The 24,221-nt window shown below is 48.2% G+C and overlaps 1 protein-coding gene across 1 annotated transcript in view; it reads right to left on the reverse strand.

The window, feature by feature from the left end:
• NAIP (NLR family apoptosis inhibitory protein) overlaps positions 1 to 24,221 on the reverse strand; it is a 126,268-nt gene that overhangs the window by 61,817 nt on the left and 40,230 nt on the right. Inside the window, 2 exon segments of the mRNA XM_030193314.1 lie at positions 852 to 971; positions 6,257 to 6,308. Coding sequence (XP_030049174.1) covers positions 852 to 971; positions 6,257 to 6,308 — 172 coding nt within the window.

Consider the following 24,221-nt stretch of genomic DNA (forward strand, 5'->3'; position numbering starts at 1 on the left):
ATGAAAGAGATTTGCACATAATGGAGGCAGTGTATGCAAATCAGGTTTTCAGGATATCCACAATGAATATGCATGAGATTGATTTGCATACACTGCCTCCATTATGTGCAAATCTCTTTCATGTATATTCATTGTGCATATCCTGAAAATCTGACTGGCAAGGGGGTACTCAGGACCGACTTGGGAGACACTGGTTTAGGCATGCCTTTAAGTCATTATAGAACTGGTGTTAAGTGTGTCCCTTATGCCTCTGGATTCTATATAGCAAGCCTAGAGATCCGCACCAATTCTATTACAACTCACGTAAACTTAACAAGTTAATCAGCGTTGATAACATCTCTTAACAAGCAATAATGAGCACTAATTGGCACTGATTAGAATTTACGTGCACAACTCGCTAAGCTTATTCTGTAATGAAGTGCGCTGAACTTCTAATGTGTGCAAGCAAAAAGGGGTGTGGTTATGGGCGGGAAGATGGGCGTTCTGAAATTTACACATGTAGGCCCAGTGCCCATAAATTTAAGCACTGGGATTTACACCACATTTTTGTTGGTGTAAAGGGATGCACATAGTTTTAGGCGCTGAAATAACAACTAAGTGTATTATATAATCGGCACCGATTATAGAATACACTTATTCGCACTGATTTCAGTGCCGATCTTTTAGGCACCATATATAGAATCTCCCCCATAGAGCCTTAAATGAGATGCCAATTTATAGAATTGATGCCACTATCCTTGCAGAAAATGAAGGTTTCATCCCTGCTTCCTATCCATGCTTCAGTCCTTTCCCAGGCTGTTTCTCGCAAAATAACTCTCTCCAGTGCTATATACACACAAGAATCTGCTAACCTGTGTAGAAAAATCCAGCTTTAGCCAGAGCACCTGGATCTACATGTGCATCCTTCGGCCAAGTTTTGAATGAATCTCGTCGAACTTCTTCATCCTCAAAAATGTTGGCCACAGGATTACCTGTTGAAAATAGAGGCAACCAAAACGAAAACCAAATCAGAAGTCAGAAGGCATTATGGTGAAAACTGATATAATGTCTATGACCTTTTTTGGTACAATTTTTTTTTTTAATATTCAACCAGCAGTTCGTTCCCAAACTGTGCGCTACGGCACCCTGGTGTGTGCAGTAAACTCACAGGGGAGCCGCAAGACCCCTTTCAAAATGTTGGCACCTGTGGAATGGCTGGTGGGGATGCCTAAGTCCCACCAGCTGAAGCAGGGGCGTAGCCAGACACCCAATTTTGGGTGGGCCTGGGCCCAAGATGGGTGGGCAGAAGAACTCCACCTTGTCCCACAAGTGATTTGGTCCTCCCTCTCTCGCCTGCATTCCATATGGTCTTTCAAACATCCCCCTCTCTCGCATATCTTTTAAATAGCAGATTTTCACCAGCAGCGAGAAACAACTAATACACACTGCTCATGTTGGCCCCACAGCCTTCCCTCTGATGCAACTTCTTGTTTCCGCATAGGTGGGAAGACATCAGAGGGAAGGCTGTGGGGCCAGTGCAAGCAGTATGTATCAGTTGCTGCTCGCTGCAGGCAAAGATCTGCTATTTACATGGTATGCAGGAGGGACAGTTGTTGGGAGTTTTTGGCTGGTGGGGATCCCTGCCAGCCACATCATAGGTGTGCTGCTACTGGGTGGGCCTAAGCCCAAAGTGGATGGGCCTGAGCCCACCCGGGCCCACCCTTGTCTACGCCACTGAAGTGGTCCACTGTTCGAGCCCCAAGCTTCCTTCTGCTTGAGGAAGTTGGTGGCATGCTTCAGCCTCCGACGCTGACACCCCCATGTGTGCTCAGTATGAACTTATGTCAGACTACAGAGCAGGGAGGAAATGACTCAGCAAGAGCAAAACAGGGAGGGCATGGTCAAAGCAGGATAAAACCCTCTGCACAGCTCAATCAGGGAGGCCCAGAAGAGAATCCCTACACCCTACGCCTCCACAACAGATGTGTAAGCTGCAGAAGGTCTAGGCAGGTAGGCCAAGTTTATCTTAGAAACCTGAACTCTGGAAACCAGGACTGAGTGGCCTGGTTGTGCTATACCTTGGGAATCAGAACTTTAACTCTGAGACCCAGCCAGAATCAAAACTGTTTGTGCTGCCTTTGGAGAGACAGACTAGTGTACTCCATGGCACTGCAGGAACAGGCCATGAAAGAGAACTAGGACTGGCTGTTTGTGTTTATATTCTCACCTGTGAAAGGAATAGGTCACCCATTTCCCAGTACATTAATAAATTGTTCTACTTCATACGTGCAGGGCAGCCCACGGCAATCTGCCACCTGAAGCGAGGTCTGAGATGGCACTCTTCCCCCCCCCCCCCCCCCAGTCATGGTCTGGCACCTCCCTCCTTCCTTCTTCAACTGCCTTCCCTGAACCTACAATTGTTTTCCAAAAGATGGCGGTGGCAGCGATTCCCTATAGGCTGCCCTGCTGCCAGCACCGGCCTCTTCTCTCTACTGCAGCCCACCCCTGAACAAACAGGAAGTTATTTCAGAGTCGGGCCACAGTAGAAAGAAGAGGCTGCTGCTGGTGGCAGGGCAGCCAATGGGAATTGCTGCCACCACTGACTTTTAATAAACAAAGGTAAGCTCGGGGAAGGGGACTGAAGAAGGAACGGGGGGAGATGCCAGACCGTGGCTGGTGTGGGGGGGATATGCCGCTCCTTGAAAAGTGCTGCCTGGCTGTGTTTTAACAAGGCTCTGGGTCTGCTCTCGCTCACACTTCTACAAAGGGCTTCAAAGAATGTTGTATTTAGATAGAAAGGTCTCATAGGACTTTACAGGAAAAACATTCCAAACTCTGTCCAGACCTCCATATAAAATCTCAATCTCTTGCCCACTACTGTCAAAAACATGCACTCCTTAGCAAAGCTTAGTATTTCAGAACTTCTTGTGTGTCCATTTTATCTATTTTGAACAAATACAAAAGCAGATCACAAAACAAGAAGAACGTTGCATCATAAATATTTAATAAACAATAAAATCAAATTAAAAGACTTTTAGTATTTGTTCTTCTGTTTGTGGAACCTTGTCTCTATTTTTATCCAAAATGTACCTATTGTGTCCATGTAGTGTTCTAAAAATCAACACATTAAATTAATTCAAAAACAGCAAGTACTTATCTGCTACAGAGTTATGCACAGGAGTTCTATTGCCAGCCCGTGGTGCTGCCGTTTTGAACCAAGACAGCACCGGAGGCAACAGCGAGTGGGCATCCCTCATGCCTTTCAACTTTTTGAGGTGGACGATGAGGGTCTGGAGGGTTCAGGGAGGGGAGGGGTTACACTAGACTATGAGGCATACTTTTTAAAGTTAAGATGGGGAGGATTGATCAGAGGGGTGGAGGGGGCTGTTAGACTACCAGGGATTTTATGTCTGGGCAAGGGGGTCGGGTCAGATTGGATCAGGAGGAGGAAAAGGGTTACTAAAGTTTGGCTTTTTTCATATCTTTTGAAGGGTCCACTGTGGAGAGGGGGGGGGAGATGGAGACCTGATGGCTTTTTTTTTATGACATATGCACTGACAGGAAAAGAGACAATCACTGCTCATGCACAGACAGAAGAACACTTAAGTACTGAAGTGCAGATTACTGCTGCAGTGTGCACTGTTTTTTTTTTTATAGCATACACTTTTTAACATGGCAGTAATCTGCATGCTCATCGATTACTGCATCGCCTTAATTTTTTGTTTGTTTGTTTTAAATTATTTTGTGGTAGAAGCTGCACAAGGTTTGAAGCTCTATCAAATAGCTTTCTGCATCAAGCTCTCAATAATCCTGCATATCCTCTTCATTCTGCTCTCTGTCTTTCCTGTATTACTCTTTCATTCTTCTGTGTTGCACTGTTATCTTTCATGGGTAACTCGCCCATTGTTACCTCTTTTAGTTGCTCTATTTTAATAGCTTTCATCTGTGGTTGTTTTGGTGCTTTTCTTCCTGCACTCCTCTCCATATCTTTCTAATGTGAGCAGTGCAAAGTGATGCACATGGGAAAGAGAAACCCGAACTATAGCTACGGTGATACAAGGTTCTACATTAGGAGTTGCCAACCAGGAAAGGACAGAGTTTCTAAGAGGGCAGGAGATTGGAGATCTTGAGCATGGACAGATGCTCAAGGCCCCACACTGGCCCAGTTTCCTTTCACTTCCCTGTCAACAGCGACTGCAGAAAATACTTTTTTTTTTAATTGAAATACAGCAATTCTGTAAGGTACACATACACTTAGGTACCAACAGAACGCACAAAATTTATAGAAAATTTGCACTGGTGCACAGAATTAGCACCAATAATTGGCAGCTACATGCATTAAGTGATAGGCGCTATTCTATAAACAGAACACCAAAATCACATTGAGCAGAGCTGCAAGGGGAGCTGTAACATGGGTGAAGCATGAGTGTGTTACATGGAAATTACAGAATGCTATCAGCTGCACATGTTGCATGTCACACTTAGGTATGCCCACTTATGGCTGCTACTGAGATGACCTAAGTGGCCACACCTAAATACTGGCACACCGAACTGGCTTTGCGCTAGTATTCTATAACAACTTAGATACACCTTCAGACCTTTATAGAACTGGCACTACGCTTGCCCCTTTGCGGTGCCTAAAACTTAGCAAAGGCAGAGGCGGCCGCCAAACAAATGCAGACGTGAAACACAGATGCTAGTATGAGGTCTTTATTAGCGGGCTGACCCGACATGACTGTGTCTCAGCACAATGCCTGGGTTTAGCTTTGGACTATCTGCAGAGATTCTTTTCTTCTTTGTTTGGCCTAATAGATAGATAGTGTAACCAGGGTCCTCCTTCCACATGAGGGCCAGGGCTAACCCTGCTTAGCTTAGCTGTCTCCCTCCAAGATATGGTATCCAAACCATCTCTCCTCTGTCCGGTAATCGTCCCGGTGTGGCCGCTCTCCGGCTGGCCTGAGCCTTTTTCCTGCTCATGGCAGGGTCACACAAAAACTCAACCATCTCATAGTTTCTTGAAAACACAGGTTTTTATTTTCTCAGAACCCTTTTCTTCAATACAGCCTTAGTCTTCACTTAGTTTCATCACCAACAATGAAAGATTCAGTTCAGGTTTCCACATTCACCTTCTCAACACAGTTCAATCTTAATTCAGAATACCACAAAGCAGTAAATCCTTGCCTTGTTCCCAACTGTAGCCTAACCCTCACAGGCACTATCTTCTATCCTCAGATAGTTAATGGGTTAGCTTTCTTCACCAGCTCCTTCCCCACTGTATTATTTTCTCTTCTCCAATTGTCCACAGTTTTGGCCATACTGACGCCACAAAACCCTTAACCTTTCCTGTTGGAGTCTGAGCAAGACCTGAGACCTCCATGCACTCCTCTTCCCCCTCTTCCCCTACTTCCTCTTTATCCCATTCCATGTCTTCCTCCGCCCAGGGTTCCCCCAGCTGCTGCTCATTCCCTTGATCAGAACTCATTTCCCAATCATTCACTCCTCCCTCCATTTCCTGAGAGTCCTGCTGGTGTCCCAGTGGTTTCTGGGGATGGTAGTTCCTTCCCCTAACTAGTGGTTTCACTGGCGCTTTGGCCACTAGAGGGCAACCTTTTTGTATAGAAGGAATTAGTGAAGGAGAGTCATTACATCTAAAGAGAAAACTTCTCCCCGTCCCTGTTTCGGCACTACCGGAACTAGAATCCTTTCAGACCCCTCACAATAGATAAATATAGATATAAATATATATACACACACACACAGCAGGTGTGAATTAGGATTTGATATTATTATAATTCTAATTATCAATGATGTGAACTAATGAAGTATTATTATCTACTTCCCTGTGTACAAGATGCAGCGCCTGTAGTTTCATATCTCAATATAAATAACCATATCACTGAGAGGTTTATTTCACTGTGTGTTTTTTGGCACAGCAATTCTCTCTCTTCAGTCTCACTGAGCCCACATATCTATATATATAAAACTCACCCTCAACGTTCTATTGTCTGACGTCACTGAAGCCAAGGTTCGTAAGTTCGAAGCTCTGAAGCCAAGAAAATCACAGCCTCGGGGCCCCACCCTCACGTCAAACATTATGACGTTGAGGGCGGAGGCGGAGCAATTCACCCACATCGACGACGGGTGGGGGGGGGCCACAGGAAAGCTTTGCTAGCGCCCGTTTCATTGGCTCCAGAAACGGGCCTTTTTTTACTAGTAAGTAAATAAAAAGAAAAAAAATATGTTCTGTCCACTGCAAGAAATGGATTTTATGTCTTACCTGCACCTAGGGGACATATTTTTGTTTGCCATGCAGTTGTGAAATGCTTTCCCTGTAAAAATACCAAACAAATAATTAAAGCATATCTAATTTATAACAGTAAAGATGTGTGCTCATGAAATAAGATCAGTGCAATAACTCCAAACTTACATAGGAGCAAACTGCCTTGTCAATTTACCCTTTTCACTACCCCTTCCACACCCAAAAAAATTGGATTTTGATTCTTCCAAAACATTTTTTTCTATCCGACGAGAAGAAGCTCAGCACCAGAAAGAATATCATACAATCGCAATTCATTTACATTCTGGGCTGCTAAATATGGTTTCTTATTTCATACAGTAACAGTATCAGGAAAACAGATAAAACGGGTCCTTATATGCATCTTCAATGCTTGTTTACTATTTTGTTTCTTCTTTTGCTGGTTCCCTTACTAATACTACCAGGGCAGTGAATGCCTTTTTGGTACTGGGGCCATATCAACTAATCTGAGCCCCTATCCTCCCCTCATTACCACTTTTCCATCACCCATCTTTTTCTCTCCTCTTGCCCACTCTCCTCTCGTTCTTTCTTTCTTTTTTACGGAAAAGAAGGTTTAGTGATTGGTGCTGGACATAACGAACGGCATGAAGGGAGTGGGAATAGAAGAGGAAGGGATTTCACAGGAGGGATTCAGGCAGTGGCATCACTAGACAAAACTATTTCAGGTCATGGTGCGGGAGCAGGGGGAGCTGCCAAAATGATATTCTCAGATATCACACCAGCCTCCACAGTATTTCCCCTTATCTTTAGATTGGCAGGGTCTTCTATTCAATAAAGAAATCCTTGGCTGGTTTCAAGCACCCAGTATAACTACCATTAAAAATATTTGACAGCATCACTCAACCATTCTCTCTCTATGGGAGTGAAGTCTGGTGTCTATTCAGGATGGAACAAATTCTCAATATACTTATAAACCTTACACCTCTAGTTATGTAGTATCACATAATGGGTGCAGAGTTGAGTTAATATTTGAATCCTGATGTCACCTCAGTGACAGCAACACAAACTCCTTCCACTGCCAAGCACAGTGTGATATACAAACCGTACAAAAAGTAAAACCTCAGGGCCAGGGGTCACGTGATGCTCTTTAGCTGAGCGGACGTCTCTGAGCCAAGCTCCGCTCCAGCCACCCCAAATTCTTTGAATTTTCCTGCGAAGTCCTCCACATGGGGGTCTAGAAGATGCTTAGCGGTGAGAGTAAGCCCCAATGCATCTTGTGATGGAGCTCAAATTTATCTTTGCGGTGGAGCAGTGGGGTTATGCCCGCGAAGACCCCGCGGTCAGGACAGCATCGTGTGCAGAATCTGGGCCCCAGGATGGCGGCGGCGGCAGTGAGTTCTCCGCCAGCGAGTCTCTCCGCGGAGACCACTAAAGATTTAGTGCAACAGATATCAGCAGTGCTTGAGGACAAATTATTTAAGTTGCAAACATCAATGGATCAAATTTGAGACTCATTGGAGCAGCAGGGCACACGAATTCAGCAGGCGGAGGACCGTATCTCACGCCAGGAGGATTGTGCTGAGTCGGCGGACGCGAAGATTCTGGCGTTTGAGAAACAGTGTACACTTCTAATGCAGCAAGTTGACAATCAAGAGAATAGAGGAAGGCGAAATAATCTCTGAATCATAGGCTTACCCAAATTGGTGAAAGAAACGGATCTTTGGAACTTTATCGAGAGGTGGTTACCTAAGCATTGAAATATACAGTTTCCGGATAAGGTGATGAAAGTCGAGAGGATTCACCGAGTTGGGGCTCTGCGAGAGGGGGAACAGCATCCGAGACCTGTGCTGGCCAGAATACTCAATTATGCAGATAAGGATCGAATACTACAGGCATATCGGGGAAAGAAGTCGATTGACTATTACGGACAGAAGTTGCTTCTATTCCAAGATTATTCGGCAGGTGTTGCTGATCAGAGGAAGCAGATGGGCGGACATTGTAAGCACCTTTTTGATAAGGGAATTCGGTTTGCACTATTGACCCAGCGAAGGTGCGTGTGGTGCATGATAATAAAACTATCTTCTTTACGGAGTCTAATGATTTGGGCTCTTTTATGCACAAGTTGTAATTATCAGCAGAGGTGCGTGATCTTGCGCTACAGTGTTCAATCCTGCGCTGCTAAGAAGTTTGATGTACTGATGCGCTCTACTAGTGATGAGGAGCTCGCTGTCGTTCAGGAGCTTGGGCTTTTGGCCTGGAGTTCTGCTGAATTTGAAGGATAACTTGGACATTATGGTTCTTTCTATATTGGATGGCTGACTCGATCAGGGTTTGATCTAACTTCGGCTGGATCTGCTATTGACTCCGAATTATTATTCATTGGGAGGATCTTCCTTTATTTACTGTTTATAGAAGGGGGTGGGGATGGGGGGGCATGGGACGGTTAGTGGTGTGGAGGAAGGGGTATGTTTGTTGTGATTCGGTATGGGGTATCTGTGTTCACTTTGTTGGTTTTAGTGGTGGGTTGGTGGGGGGGGGGGGCAGTGCTGGAAGGGACAAGTGTGACTCCTGCTCGTTGGCCTTTTATAAGGTACTGTGACAAGGCAAGCCCCAGAGACTCCCCAGTGAAGCAGTTGAGCCCAGAACTATGGGTCCCAGAAGTCCTTGCAAGAATGAGTGAGGAGAGTAGTCCTAAAAAGATGGAATGGCTTCCCAGTCCCAGCAGGGGGAGCAATGGCTCGAGGCAGGGTGAGCCTGTTACTCCCTTCCCCACTAGAGGGTGAGGGAAGGATGAAGCTCAGTTTCCCTGGCTTCACCATCAGTATATAATTCCCTCCAGCAATGAGAAAGAGAGAGCAGATTTCCTGGAGGCTCTCGGTCACCAGGGAGGAGGAGAGACGAAGGGAGAGAGAGATTCCATGGAGCATGTGGAGGAAGAAAGTAGCCTGCCACTAGAGCTGCCCAAGGGAGAGGAGCCAGCTACCATGGAGTGGGAGAATTCAAAGGTGGCCCTGCCCAGCACATGAAGGCAGTGGAGGAGGCCACCGTGGTGCTGAGAGGTGGGAGAAACTGCCAACCCTGCTCTTGACAGGGTTCCCTCTGTGCTGTGTAAAAAGCAGGTGATTTGTGGTATTAGTTTGATGTGCAAAGACTGTCCCTGAAGATTTGTTCTGAACTGTTGTGCTATATTGGAAATGTGCTGAACTCATACTAAACGCTTCTGAAGGAGAGGGAAGGGAACTCTAAGGCCTAGTAGAGGGCCTGAACTTGTGAGGAGCTGAACATTTTCTGAGGGATTATAGGACCTGGACTGTACCTTTTTCTTTTGAAGATTATCTTATGAGGACTGTACCTTTTTGTTTTGAGGAATATATTATGATTTTTGGTATGAAATTGCCTTGATAATAAAAGACTTTGGCCCTGAGTCCCAGTATCAGCAGTGTTCTGTCCTAGAACCCTGGGAGCCCGCAGGCTTGCCGGCTCCACCCAAGAGTAGGAAGCGGAACCCCCCCTTTACAGTACGAGGGTAGGAACTGCCACTGCAGAGTACCTGGAAGGGGAAGTCTTTGTTTTATGGTGTTTGCTTCATATCTGTCTGGGGGATTCAGCTGGGAGGTCTCCTGGGCCTGTTGAGATTAGCAGTGTACTCGTTTGACCCCCGATTGCTGACGGTGCCCCATGGTTAATCTTAAAGTGATATCGATGAATGTTGATGGTGTCCATTCCCCTGTGAAAAGAGCAAAAACTTTGCAGGCATTTAAGAGAATGCGTGCAGACATAGCGTTCCAACAAGAAACCCACTTGGGAAAAGCAGAAGACCTCAAACTGAAGACAGACTGGGTGGGGGACCTCTATTTTGTGGCCTGTAGGCAACGGGGAGTGACCATATTGTTTACAAAAAGTGTGGTGTTTACGATGCATAAACTCTACCAGGACCCGGAAGGTCATTTTTTAATTGTTGCGGGGTTGCTGCAAGGGCAACGGGTGGCTTTTTGCAACATTTATGCACCTAATTCATACTCGCACAAGTTCTTCACACTTTTGGTGGCACGCTTGGCTACATTTGATGAATATCCCTTAATTTTGGGAGGAGATTTTAACTTCACCAGTGATCCATTGATAGATTGTAAGCCGCCTAAAAGGCCATGCAAAGATCATGACGGGAAAGGGGTGAACTTCCTTATTCAAAAGTTGGGGGTGGTGGATTATTGGGGTTTGCAACATTTAGATGAATGCAATTATACATTCTTTTCTCACACGCATGGGGTCCATGCACTCTTGGATTATATTTTGATGTCGCACTCTCTGATCCAAGGGGCTGTCCAGGCAGGGATAGGGATGCCTGAGGTTTCTGACCATGTCCCAGTGTGGGTTGAGTCAGAGTGGGGAGATCGGGTGGACACTCTCCGTTGGCGTATGAACCCTGCCCTTTACCAGGATTGGGAGTTTCGTACATATCTGCGCCAGGGGTGGTTGGTTTAAGTCACCGAGAATGATGCTGAGTCAGTGGGGCCTCGAGTTTATTGGGAAGCGGCAAAGGCGGTGATTCGAGGCAAAATTATAGCGTACACTGCATCTTTGAACAAGGCCAGGGAACATGAAATTCGTGGCCTTGCGAAGCAATTAGGAGCTGCTAGGAGAGCTTTTATTCTCCCCCCATCCGACGTATCTCGCAGGGCGTATTTTGAAGTTCGAAAACAGCTTCAAGTGGTGTTGGCTGCTAAGGCACTCTATAACATTAAACTCTATAAGTACTGTCTGCATCAATGGGGTAATAGGACTGGTAAGTTGCTGGCGTCTTTGGTAAAGCAGAGGTCAGCTAAAAGTTATATTGGTCGAATCCGGAATGCTGCAGGGACTAATCATGTTAGTAGGGAAGCCATTCAGAAGGAGTTTATCCAGTTTTATACCAACCTTTATGGTAAAAGCACTTTTTCAGCTGAGAGTTGTGAGGAGTTCTTTACTAGAGTGAATCTCCCTTCAGTGACGTCGGATCAGCTGGCGCTTCTTAATGCACCTCTGCGGGGGTGGCGCTTCTTAATGCACCTCTGCGGGGGGTTGAGGTGCAGGGAGTCATTCGGCAGCTGAAGTTGGCTAAGGCGCCAGGTCTGGATGGCCTTGGTACAGAATTTTATAAAATTTTGCAGGATCTGGTGGTTCCATGTGTAAAGACCTGAGAGATTCGCATAATCTGGGCCCGTCCATGAATCATGTTTATATCACGGCCCTCCCTAAGCCGGGAAAGGCTGCTGACCTTGTGGGATCTAACTGCTAAATCAGGATGTCAAGATTCTAGCAGCTGCCTTGGCGTCCAGGCTTAATTCTTTTCTGCCCCTCCTGGTTCATAAGGACCAGGTGGGATTCGTCCCGGGAAGGTACGCTTCCGCTAATATATTAAAGGTGAGTCGTATTTTGTTAGATGGTAGCCTTAAATCGGGGGATGCTATCCTGGCCAGTCTGGATGCAGAAAAGACCTTTGATAAGGTGGTTTGGGAGTATTTGTTTTTGGTGCTGCAGCACTTTGGTATTCGGAGGGCTTTCTTAGACTGGATTTGTGCGCTTTATAACAACCCTTCAGCTCAGGTTATTATTAACTAGTAAAAAAGGCCTGTTTCTGACACAAATGAAATGGGCGCTAGTTTGAGAGAGTGTATGTGAGAGTGACTGTGTGTGTGTGTGTGAGAGAGAATGAATGTGCGAGTGTGTGTGTGTGTGAGAGAGAGAGAGAGAGTCTGGGTGCGAGTGTGTCTGTGAGAGAGAGAGAGTGTGTGTGTGAGAATGAGAGTGTGTGCAAGTGCGTATGTGAGACACACTGTGAGAGAGAGAGTGTGTGTTTCACACAGATACAGTGTGTGCGAGAGAGTGTGTGTGAGACACAGACTCTCTGTGAGACTGAGTGTATGAGACCAAAAGAGTGTGTGAGTGACTGTGTGACACATAGAGAGTGAATGTGATACAGTGTGAGACATAGAGTGTGTGAGAGACAGTGTGTGAGAGTGAGAGAGAGAAAGACATTGACTGTGAGAGAGAGAGTGTGTGTGTGTGACAGAGATACCTCTCCCCCCTCTGGTGTCAGGCCCCCCTCCCTCTCTCTCTCTCTGGTGTCTAAGCGTTACTGTGCAGGACGCTGAGCTCTGGCTGTGCTTCAAGGAACTGACCAATCCTATTTAATAGAATGCACCTCCAACATTCTGAAGCCGAGAAACCTCATGTGGTTGGTCACTTCTGCTTGTGACGAACTCGGAAGTACGTGATGTCAATTCAGGAGATGGATACAGAGAGCAGGAATGCCTCAGCCATGCAGTCAGCTTCAGAATGTTGGAGTTGCGTTTTATTATATAGGATGAATCTCTGACTGAGAAATTTTCGCTATATGGGGGAACCCGGTAGGGATGCCTACTATCACCCCTCCTATTTATATTGTCATTGGAGCCTCTCACGGTGCGAATTCGCCAGGATCCCTTCCTGAAGGGGGTGTCCATGGGGGGCAGGGAGTATAGGATCAACCTGTTTGCAGATGATATGCTCCTAGTGCTGGATAATGCGTCTTTTGGTTTGCCGCAGGTAATGGCTATTATACGGGAGTTTGGAGCATTTTCTGGCCTTAGTATAAATTTTAGGAAGTTGGAGGCATTACCCATCAGTTGACCTTGTGTGAGTGCTTCTCTGCCTAACTTTCCCTTGTCATGGGCTTGGGTGGGCCTTAAATACCTTGGGGTATATTTGGGGGCGGATCAGGCCTGGGTTTACAAGAAAAACGTCTTAGAAAAGCTAGATATTATCAAACAATTGTGTCACCGTTGGGCAGACCTCCCCGTGAACTTTTTGGGTCGAGTAGCATTAGTTAAAATGGTCCTTCTGCCTAAACTGTTGTATCCTTTACAAATGCTACCTCTCTGGGTACGTGGATCAGAGGACAGCCTATTCCGCAGCATCATTAGTTCTTTCATTTGGCATGCTAAGCGACCGCGGATAGCTTTTGCAAAACTAACTTTAGGTAGGCCTCAGGGGGTGTCCGGCTTCCTGATCTGAGAATGTATAATGTTTCGGCGCTTCTTCGGTGGGTGCATGAGATCCAGTTGGGGCAACTTTCTTTGCCCCAGCGGACTTTTGGGAGAGCTGGAGTACCCCTTATCACCCTTTTGCAGTGTTAGGTTCTCAGCAGCCACGGAGTTTGGTAGTTTTACAGGGAAACCCTTATCTAGGTGCTCTGAAGCGAGCTTGGGGATGGTGGCGAGCTCGAGCTGGAATCGGTGGAGGAGGTGGTTCTTTATTCCCCTTAGTGGCCAATTCCAACTTCCCTGCTGGATGTGGCCCTTCCATGTTCAAGCGATGGGCCGAGAGCGGTTGTCGGTATTTGGGGCATTTGAGGCAATTGGGGGGGCATGGAGTGTCCCGGGTTCTCATTTTTTTGCGTACCTTCAGGTGCGGGATTATGTCCTGTCCCTTGAGCGCCGTTGTGGAATGCCCATGGCTTTCCAACAAGTGGACCTGTTTTTTCTAAATTTGCCACCCAAATTAAATAGGCTTTCCCAGTGGTACCAGTTTTTGCGGGACTCCAGTAAGGCTCATTATTTGACAAGATTGGCTGAGGAATGGAGTCAGGATGTTATGGAGTGTGTCTCAGTTGGGGGCTGCATTTGAAAGTGTTCGTACAGTGACACCTAATGTGGCGTTGCAAGATATCCAGTTTAGGGTTCTACACAGAGTACACATCACTAAGCAGAGGGGGAAGGCTATGGGTCTGTGGAACAGTGACTTGTGTGTGAAGTGTAAGGTGAGCGTTGGCACGTTTCTCCATTCCTTTATGGAGTGTCCGGCATTGTCTTCGTTTTGGGTTGGGGCGCTGGGAGTCATTGAAGACACACTGTGTTGTACTTTTGATTGGTCCTATTCAGTGGTGCTGCTGGGCAGTGCGGTTTCTCTGTTACAGAAGGGTCTCGGGGAGGCGCAGTGCAAATTTGTGCTATTAGCGACCTTCCTTATTAAGAAATGCATCCTGCAGTCCTGGGCTGATTCGGCTTCTCCTTCTATAATTACCTGGCATGGCTTTATGATGGAAATGGCCAGTTGGTTGCTTACTTCTCTCAAGTTCTCGACCCTGGTGGGGCACCGTCAGTACAGTGATTTGCGGAGCAGATATGTCTCTCTGTATGTGTCAGAGACTGCTGTACTGGATGTTGCTCTTTGAATGTCCTGGTGGTGGGTGGGAGAGGGTAGGGGGCGGGGGGGGGTACGGTGAGGGTGGTGGGGGGATAAAATTAAAAACACTATGAATCAGAGGGGGGAGTTGATGTTAATCTTGGAAGCTTGGCAGACTGGGAAGTGTATGTTGAGTTTGCATTTGCCTTTGTGTTTCCTGTTATGACTTCTCAATAGAAATCAAACAAAATAAAACATGGAAAGAAAGTAAGATGATACCTTTTTTATTGGACATAACTTAATACATTTCTTGATTAGCTTTCGAAGGTTGCCCTTCTTCGTCAGATCGGAAATAAGCAAATGTGCTAGCTGACAGTGTATATAAGTGAAAACATTCAAGCATTACTATGACAGTCTGACAGGGTGGGAGGATGGGGGTGGGTAGGAGGTATGCATGGGGACATCAAAGCATATCATTGATATTCTAACAGGATAGGTGTGGATAGGTGAGGGGAGGGCTTTCACTTATATACACTGTTTGATTTCTATTGATAACCTTAAGAGTGGACTAACACGGCTACCACACTCCTCTGTTATGACTTGTAATGTGTTTTATGGTAGTGCTTTTTTGCACTTTGTATGTATTTTCCTGATTCTCTGATTCAATAAAGATATATTTTTTTAAAACACAAAAACCTCAGGGCCGGATTTTATGTAAGGTGCGGCGAGTAGCACACGTTACATTGTGTGCACAGCCAATTTACACACACTACTCAATTGAGTAACAAGCCAGTCTTGATAATTGTCCGATAACCAATTATCATCACTAATTTGCATTTATGTGTGCTTCGTTTTAGGTGTATTCTAAAAAGAGGCACACGTAAATTCCAATGTGTATAGCTAAAAAGGGGGCATGGCCATGGGAGGAATGTAGGTGTGTTGGGGTGCCAATCACATTTATGGAATTTGAGGGAACGTGCGTACATTTAGGTATGGGCGTTTAAATGGCGTTCCCCTGGCCTATGCACTATTCTACAAACAGCATCTTACAGTAGATGGAGTTTACAGAATAGCACTCATGTATTATTCTGACGCATCTACATTTTAGACACCATATACAGAATACAGCCCTCCATCCATACATGGCAAACCTGCCATACCAAAGCAGCACTTTATAGTGCTATAGAGACGTTAAATACAATCTAGCTAACACAGATGAATAAGGCATAAAGACAAAAACACATAAGAGGTTAAGCGGCCCTTTTACAGAACGGCAGTAAGCCCAACGCAGGCTTACCACTCGCTCTTTCAAGACTACTGCCGGCCCAACGCAGCCACCAGCGGTAGTCCTACTCCAAGCGTGTGCCTTTTCCGGGGGGAAAAGAAAAGCCCCGGAAATGGCTTGCACGGTGGTAACCCGGCGGTAATCGGGCATTGTCACACACTGCCCGGTTACTGCCGGGTTAGTGCGGGAGCCCTTATTGCCACCTCAGTGGGTGGCAGTAAGGGCTCCCCATCGTATGGCCATGCGGTAAAGGGCTTTTTTACCCACTGCGGTAAAAAAGGTCCTGGCGCACAGGAAAAACGGCCAGCGTAGGCAGCACAGGGCCCTTTTTCCCGCAGCTTGGTAAATGGCCCCTATAAGTTAAATTGGTATTGTTGTGAAGAAGAACTAAGGGGCTCTTTTACAAAGGTACATGGGGGTCACGTGATGCGCTTGAGCTAGGAGGTAGCGTTTGCCTCGAGCTCCTCGGCCCTTTCCCCTGATAAGAGACTTTGAGGTGGATTCGGTTTCTATTTCCTGCTTCTGCTGTGTAGCGACGAAGAGATCTGATGCGCATGGACAGATATATGTTAAAATCGGGGTCCGACATGGCTAACAAAAGCACGAAAAAAGAAAGTGCAAAGACGCGCCAGGGAGCGATGACTGAAGCCAAGATGGCGGAGGACCTAGGAGAGAATGCGGAGCTCTTGGAAGCGCTTATTGAAAAGCTTTCCTCGGCAGTGACAACGGCTTTGAGCACATAGCTGGATGGGATTCAAGCTAGCATGCAGGGACGTATCCAAGCCGTCGCAGATTTCAACATTAGAGTGTCAGAGCTGGAATCCAGAGTGGGAGCTGCGGAGGACGGCCTCCAGGAAGTACTAGATGAGCTAACGAACTTACAAAAGAAGTTACAGGCTGCAATGCTAAGCTGGAAGACCTAGAGAACAGGTCTCGGCAGAATAACATCAGGCTGGTGGGTTTGCCCGAATCGCCAAACGAAAGGGACCTCAAAACTATGCTGGAAAAGTGGTTTGTGGAGATCATGGGCACGGAGTCTGGAATGGGGCCAATACATATTGAAAGACTGCACCGAGAGTTATTATTAGTGACTTTTGTCTTCGATTTAGATAGGAACAATGTTTTGAAATTGTATTTCCGATACATGGTTGATAGTTTTTTGGGTTCAAAGATGCACATATTTCCTGACACATCAAGGGAATCGCAGACTGGGAGGTGTGAAGTCTTGGCTTTTAAGCCAGGAATCACTGCCCTAGGTGAGACCTTCCTAGCGTGATTCCCTTGTAAGTGTTTTATTTCCTTATTACTTATTTGTTTGAACCTAAGAAATTATAAGAGTTTGTGGAATCAGATGAAGAATCCTCTGCAGCAACTTCCTTCAGTTACCACTGTACCGGCTGCAATAACCGATTAACCTTCCTCCCTCAGAAAATATGAATTGTAAGATTAACCATTTTGAGTTTTTCTTATTTTCTTTAAGATTGTTTTCCTGATCTTGGATCTTCCAATTGTGGACAATTATGTAAATCTATATTGTTGAGAGAAAATGTTTTCCTTTTTATATAAAAAAAAAAAAAAAGAAAGACTGCACCGAGTGGGGCGCTGGATAGAGGGAGCGGCCAGGCCTAGAGTTGTGGTGGTGAGATTCTTGAACTTTACGCAAAAAGAGCAGATTATGAGAAAATGTAGCCCAGCTGAGAAGAAACTACTCTGAAACTTGCAAGTTGTTGGTGGAGAAGCAGCTCCGTTTTACTCTACAATATCCGGCGAGGCTACGAGTGGTCAAGGAGGGAAAGGCGTACGTCTTTGAGACCTGTGCAGAAGCGAAAAAGCAGTTACAACAAAGGTACATAAGGGGTCAAATCGGCATTACCGCCTGGCTAGCGCGTGCGCCTGGCGGTAATTCCAAGTCTGGCACATGCCGAAAACACAGGGTAGAAAATAATTTTCTATTTTCTACCACGAGGACATTCCCAGCGGTAATCGGCAGTTGTTGTGCGCTGGACGGTTGCTGGTTACCGCACAGATAACGCGTGAGCCCTTGCCGCTAAGTCAATGGGTGGTGTTAAGGGCTCAGGCCGTAAATAGACGCCCGCTGGTTTTCATTTTGCCACATGTCCATTTCCCATCCCCCCCCCCCCAAAAAAAACACTTTTTTCCAGACGTGCTGGAGAAATGGTCCAGCGCACGTCCAATACACACACCCACGCTACCGCAGTCCACGTTTTGACATGCCTTTGTAAAAGGGCCCCTAAGCTAGGTGGGGCTAAATGTGGAATGAATTGAGGAAGGATCAGCTTTAATTGAATGAAGCTGCAAGGAATAATGCAAACTCATCAGTATTTCAACCTACTTTATAGCTCTCTACAATGCCAAACAGAAACAAAATGCTCAGTATTTAAAAGCACTGATGCGCTCGGTATTAAGTGTTTTTAACAAATTCACAAGTATGGATGACTTTGACCATTTAGAGCCCCTTTTACTAAGCTTAGGGTTACCATATGGCTCCAGAAAAAGGAGGACGGATTGAGCCAGCCGGGTTTTACTTCCATTGCTTTCCATTGAAAGCAATGGAAGTAAAACCCGGCTGGCTCAATTACTTCCATTGAAAGCAATGGAAGTAAAACCCGGCTGGCTCAATCCGTCCTCCTTTTTCTGGAGCCATATGGTAACCCTAACTAAGCTGCATTAGGCGCTAACATGCATCTAATACAGCAAAAATGACCTAAAGCGAGATGCGCTAAAGCGTTCCACATTAGTTTTGCCATGTGTGCATGCTAACTGCGTGCTAAATATTTTTAAGGGGGCATGACAGAGGCAGAGTGTAAGCATTCCTGCACTAACCAGTTAATGCATTTACATTACCATATGCTAACTGGTTAGCGCAAGGTTAACGTGTGAGCCCATACCGACTATAAAATAGGTGGCAATAAGAGCTCGAATGGTAAAATTATGTATAATCATACCTGATAATTTTCTTTCCATTAATCATAGCTGATCAATCCATAGACTGGTGGGTTGTGTCCATCTACCAGCAGGTGGAGATAGAGAGCAAACTTTTGCCTCCCTATATGTGGTCATGTGCTGCCGGAAACTCCTCAGTATGTCGATATCAAAGCTCCATCCGCAGGACTCAGCACTTAGAGAATTACACCCACGAAGGGACACTCTGCCCAGCTCACCACCGCCGAAACGGGGGAGGGGAATTAACCCAGCTCATCCCCACACAAGTGGGGGAGGGGAATCCGTCCAGCTCATCCCCGCGGAGCGGGGGAGGGACACCACACCCGCCGATGCGGGGGGATCTGGCTTATCCTGCAACCGCAACCGCGGGAGGAGCTGACTGACCCTAACACCGCCGAAGCGGGAGGGGTACAAAGCTGCCCTACAGCCGCACGAAGCGGGAGGGAGTGCCGGCAGAATTTATGTCTCAATCCAGCCCCGTAAAACGGAGGGGAGAGGAATGCAGCAGCTCACTGTAACACAAACTCGTCTCAACTCTTGAAGAATCCAAGTGAAAGAACTTGAACACGAAGTCTTTCTGAAATAACTGAAGACTAAACTTGAACCTGAAATGCAACCAGAATAAAAACAGAACAGATATCTGGGAGGGGCTATGGATTGATCAGCTATGATTAATGGAAAGAAAATTATCAGGTATGATTATACATAATTTTACCTTCCATATCATCAAGCTGATCAATCCATAGACTGGTGGGATGTACCGAAGCAGTACTCACCCAGGGCGGGACATTGAAATCCCTGACCTCAACACTGAAGCTCCAAACCGAGCCTCCGCCCGTGCAGCCACAGTCAAACAGTAATGCTTGGAGAATGTATGAGCCGAAGCCCAAGTTGCCGCCTTGCATATCTCTTCCAAGGAGACGGATCCGGCCTCTGCCATCGAGGCCGCCTGAGCTCTCGTGGAGTGAGCCTTCAGCTGGATAGGCGGCACCTTCCCCGCGGCCACATAAGCCGCTGCAATGGCTTCCTTGACCCATCTTGCCACTGTAGGCTTAGCAGCCTGCAGACCCTTACGAGGACCTGCAAACAGGACAAACAGATGATCCGATTTCCGGAAATCATTGGTCACTTCCAAGTATCTGATGATGACTCGTCTCACATCCAGATATTTAAGAGCAGAGTACTCCTCTGGGTAGTCCTCCCTACGAAAGGAAGGGAGACAGAGCTGCTGATTCACATGGAAGCGAGAAACAATCTTGGGCAGGAAGGAAGGCACTGTGCGAATAGTCACTCCTGCCTCAGTGAACTGCAGAAAAGGCTCTCGACATGAGAGCGCCTGGAGCTCGGAAACTCTTCTGGCTGAAGTGATAGCCACCAAAAAGACTGCTTTCAACGTCAGGTCTTTCAGAGATGCCCTCGACAAGGGTTCAAAAGGCGGCTTCTGCAATGCTCTTAGCACCAGGTTGAGATTCCACGCAGGCACCACTGAGTGCAGAGGAGGGCGCAGGTGATTAACTCCCTTGAGAAAGCGCACCACATCTGGCTGCGAAGCCAGGGAAGCACCCTTCAGGCGGCCCCTGAAGCAAGCCAGAGCTGCTACCTGGACTTTAAGGGAACTGAGCGACAGGCCTTTCTCCAGACCTTCTTGCAGGAACGCCAACACTGAAGAAATTGGAGCAGTGAAGGGAGAAAGTGAGCCTGCTTCACACCATGCTGCAAAGATACGCCAAACCCTGGCGTAAGCAGTAAAAGTAGAGCGCTTCCTCGCTCTCAGCATAGTGGCGATGACCTTGTCTGAGAAGCCCTTCTTCCTCAGACGCTGCCGCTCAATAGCCAGGCCGTAAGACCAAAGGGAGAGGGATCCTCCATCACCACGGGACCCTGATGTAACAGGCTCTGCTCCACTGACAGCCGCAGAGGATCGTCGACTGAGAGCCTGATCAAGTCCGCATACCAGGGACGTCTGGGCCAATCCGGACCCACCAGGATTACCCTGCCGGGATGCTTTGCCACCCGGTCTAGCACCCTGCCCAACATGGGCCAGGGCGGGAACACATAGAGGAGCTCTTGTGTCGGCCACTGTTGGAGAAGAGCATCTACTCCCAGGGATCGAGGGTCCCGTCCTCTGCTGAAAAAGCGCGGCACTTGGCAATTGGCCGATGACGCCATCAGATCTAGGCTCGGCTGGCCCCAGCGCTTCGTGATGTCCAAGAACGCCTGAGCAGATAGTTGCCACTCTCCGGGCTCCAAGGTATGGCGACTGAGAAAGTCCGCCTTGACATTCATGACTCCGGCAATGTGGGCCGCTGAAAGCTGCTCCAGGTTCGCTTCCGCCCACTGGCAAAGACTCATAGCCTCCTTGGCTAGAGGGGCGCTCTTGGTACCTCCCTGGCGGTTGATATAGGCCACAGCCGTGGCATTGTCCGACAGGACCCGTACAGGCTACAACACCAGTACCGGGATGAACTCCAATAACACCAACCGAATGGCTCTGAGTTCCAGGAGGTTGATAGACCACTTGCCTCTGCAGGAGACTAGAGCCCCTGCGCTGTCCTTCCCAAGCAGTGGGCTCCCCAGCCCATCAAAGAGGCGTCTGTCGTGACGACAATCCACTCCGGGGTCACCAGAGGCAATCCTGCAGACAACTTGTCTGTCTGCGTCCACCAGCCCAGCGCCTTGCGCACTGCTGGGTCCACGGGAAGGCGCACAGCATAATCCTCCGACATCGGAGTCCAGCGCAGCAGCAGAGATAGCTGTAGTGGTCTCATATGAGCCCTGGCCCAGGGCACTACTTCCATCGTGGCCGTCATAGAGCCCAACAGCTGCACGTAGTCCCAAGCCCGAATAGGAGAGGCTACTAGGAACTAGTCCACCTGAGCCTGAAGCTTGACAATCCGATTGTCTGGCAGGAACACTCTGCCCACTTGGGTGTCGAATCGAACTCCCAGATACTCCAGGGACTGAGTCGGGCGCAGCTGGCTCTTCTTCCAGTTGATGATCCATCCCAGGGAGCTCACAAGAGCAACTACCCGGTCCATAGCTTTGCCGCACTCTGCATAAGAGGGGGCTCGGATCAACCAGTCGTCCAGATAAGGATGGACTTGTACTCCTTCCTTTAGCAGGAAGGCCGCTATGACCCCCAATACTTTGGAAAAGGTCCGCGGAGCAGTAGCCAACCCGAAAGGGAGGGCTCTGAACTGGAAGTGTCGTCTCAGGACTGTAAAACGCAGAAAGCGTTGGAGAGGAGGCCAGATGGGAATATGCAGGTACGCTTCCTTGATGTCCAAGGAAGCCAAGAACTCTCCTGCCTTCACTGCCGCTAGAACAGAGCGGAGAGTCTCCATGCGAAAGTGCCTCACTTTCCAGGCCCGATTGACCCCTTTGAGGTCGAGGATAGGCCGGACAGAACCTCCTTTCTTTGGAACCACAAAGTAAATGGAGTAACGTCCCTTGCCAATCTGATTTTTTGGCACCGGAACGACCGCACCCAGGCGGATCAGGTTGTCCAAGGTCTGCTGCACTGCCACAGCTTGACCGGAGACTTGCAGGGAGAGAGTACAAACCCGTCTCTTAAGGGTTGGCAGAACTCTAGCTTGTAGCCGTCTCTGATGACTTCCAGCACCCACGCGTCTGAAGTTATAGTGGTCCACTCGCCCAGAAACGAGGACAGCCGTCCTCCAATCTGCACTGGGGCGTGGACCAAGGCCCCGTCATTGGGTACGAGACCCTGGGGGAGGACCGGAGGGAGCACCTCCGGGACGGCGGTCTCTGCGAAAGGAATGCTGCTTGGGGGAGAAATTCCTCTTGAAGGAAGAGGGGGCAGAGGAACCCGACTTGCCCGGGCGGTACCGACGGGCTTCCAGCAACCGTCCTCTGGAGGTACCGGGACGAGTACTAGCCCGAGCCCTGACCTCTGGTAATTTCTTGCCCTTAGACGTGCCGAGATCGGTCACGATTTTGTCCAGCTCGACCCCAAAGAGCAGCTTGCCTTTAAAAGGCAATCTAGCCAGGCGGGATTTAGAGGCGTGGTCAGCAGACCAATGTTTCAGCCAAAGCCACCGCCGCGCAGAGACTGTCTGAGCCATGCCTTTAGCTGAGGCTCTCAAGACATCATACAGCAAGTCTGCCAAATAGGCTAAGCCCGATTCCAGGGCCGGCCAATCAGCCCTCAAGGAAAGATCCGAGGGGGAAGCCCGCTGCACCATAGTCAGGCACGCCCTGGCCACATAGGAGCCGCAAACTGAGGCCTGCAAACTTAAAGCCGCTGCCTCAAAGGACGACCTTAAGGCCGCCTCCAATCTTCTGTCTTGGGCGTCCTTTAGGGCCGTGCCACCTTCCACCGGCAACGCCGTTTTCTTAGTCACCGCAGTGATTAAAGAATCCACGGTAGGCCACAGATAGGCCTCACGTTCACTCACAGCCAAAGGATAGAGGCGGGACATAGCCCTAGCCACTTTAAGGCTCGTTTCCGGGACATCCCATTGAGCCGCAATTAAGGTGTGCATGGCATCATGCACGTGGAAGGATCTAGGCGGGCGCTTCGTCCCCAGCATAATGGCAGAGCCAACAGGGGCTGAGGGAGAGACGTCCTCCGGAGAGGAAATCTTCAAAGTGTCCATGGCCTGTAAAAACAGGTTGGGCAAATCCTCTGGGCTAAAAAGCCGCGCTGCAGAGGGGTCATCCGCTCCATCCGAGCGGGGATCTATCTCCTCCAAGGAATCCGCAAAGGACCGTTGGGAGACCTCAGACACGCTGCCCTCATCTACATCGGAGGAGACAAAGTCCTCCAAGGCCTGGAAATCAACCCGAGGGCGTTTACCTCCGGGAACCTCAACCTCTTTATCAGAAGAGGGAGCAGGGGCAGCGTTTGCATGAGGAAAGCCTGATGCAGCAGCAAAACAAACTCGGGGGAGAAACCCCCCAGACTGTGCACTTCCGCAGCCTGGGCAACAGCCCTAGACGCACTCTCAACCGGCGCTCGCAATAGCGGGGGGAGAGACATGCTGCGCATCCAAAATGGCGTCCGGCGCGAAACTCCGCGAAGGAGCCGCGCGGGAAGAACGGCGCTTAACTTTAGCCGCTTGTGCCGTCGCCCAAATTAAGGGCGTTCATGGCATTAATGTCTCCAACCTCAAGGGCGGCCCACGAAGAAGCCGTCCGAGCCGCGTGGCCGGCCAAGATGGCGGAGGCGAGGAGCGGGGGATGGGCGTTTATGGCGGGAAAAAACCGCCACACCGGAGGAACGACCGGGACATTCATCGGTCACTAAACTGTCACCCATCAAGGGCGAATCAGGTTGTAAAACCCCCGCATCCCCTCTAGAAGCGCTCCAGCGATCCGGGGAGTGACCCTTTGCGCCCTCGCCCTCCGACGCCATATGCCACGAGGAGAAGAATCGGGGAACCCCCTGCCCGCTATAAAAAGGTAAAATTACCTGCTTGCTGCTCCGAGCTGTAACGAACTGGTGTCCCAGTGAGTAGCTGCAATGAACGTTTAAAGAAACGTCGAATTAAACGCCTTTAAAGACGTTTAAAATTTTTTTTTTTTTTTTTTTTAAACGGAGCCAGCGGGAGGGGGGAGAAAAGGAGGGACCTG

The sequence above is a fragment of the Microcaecilia unicolor genome, chromosome 2 (assembly GCF_901765095.1).
Source record: "Microcaecilia unicolor chromosome 2, aMicUni1.1, whole genome shotgun sequence".
In the NCBI taxonomy this organism is placed as follows: Eukaryota; Metazoa; Chordata; class Amphibia; order Gymnophiona; family Siphonopidae; genus Microcaecilia; species Microcaecilia unicolor.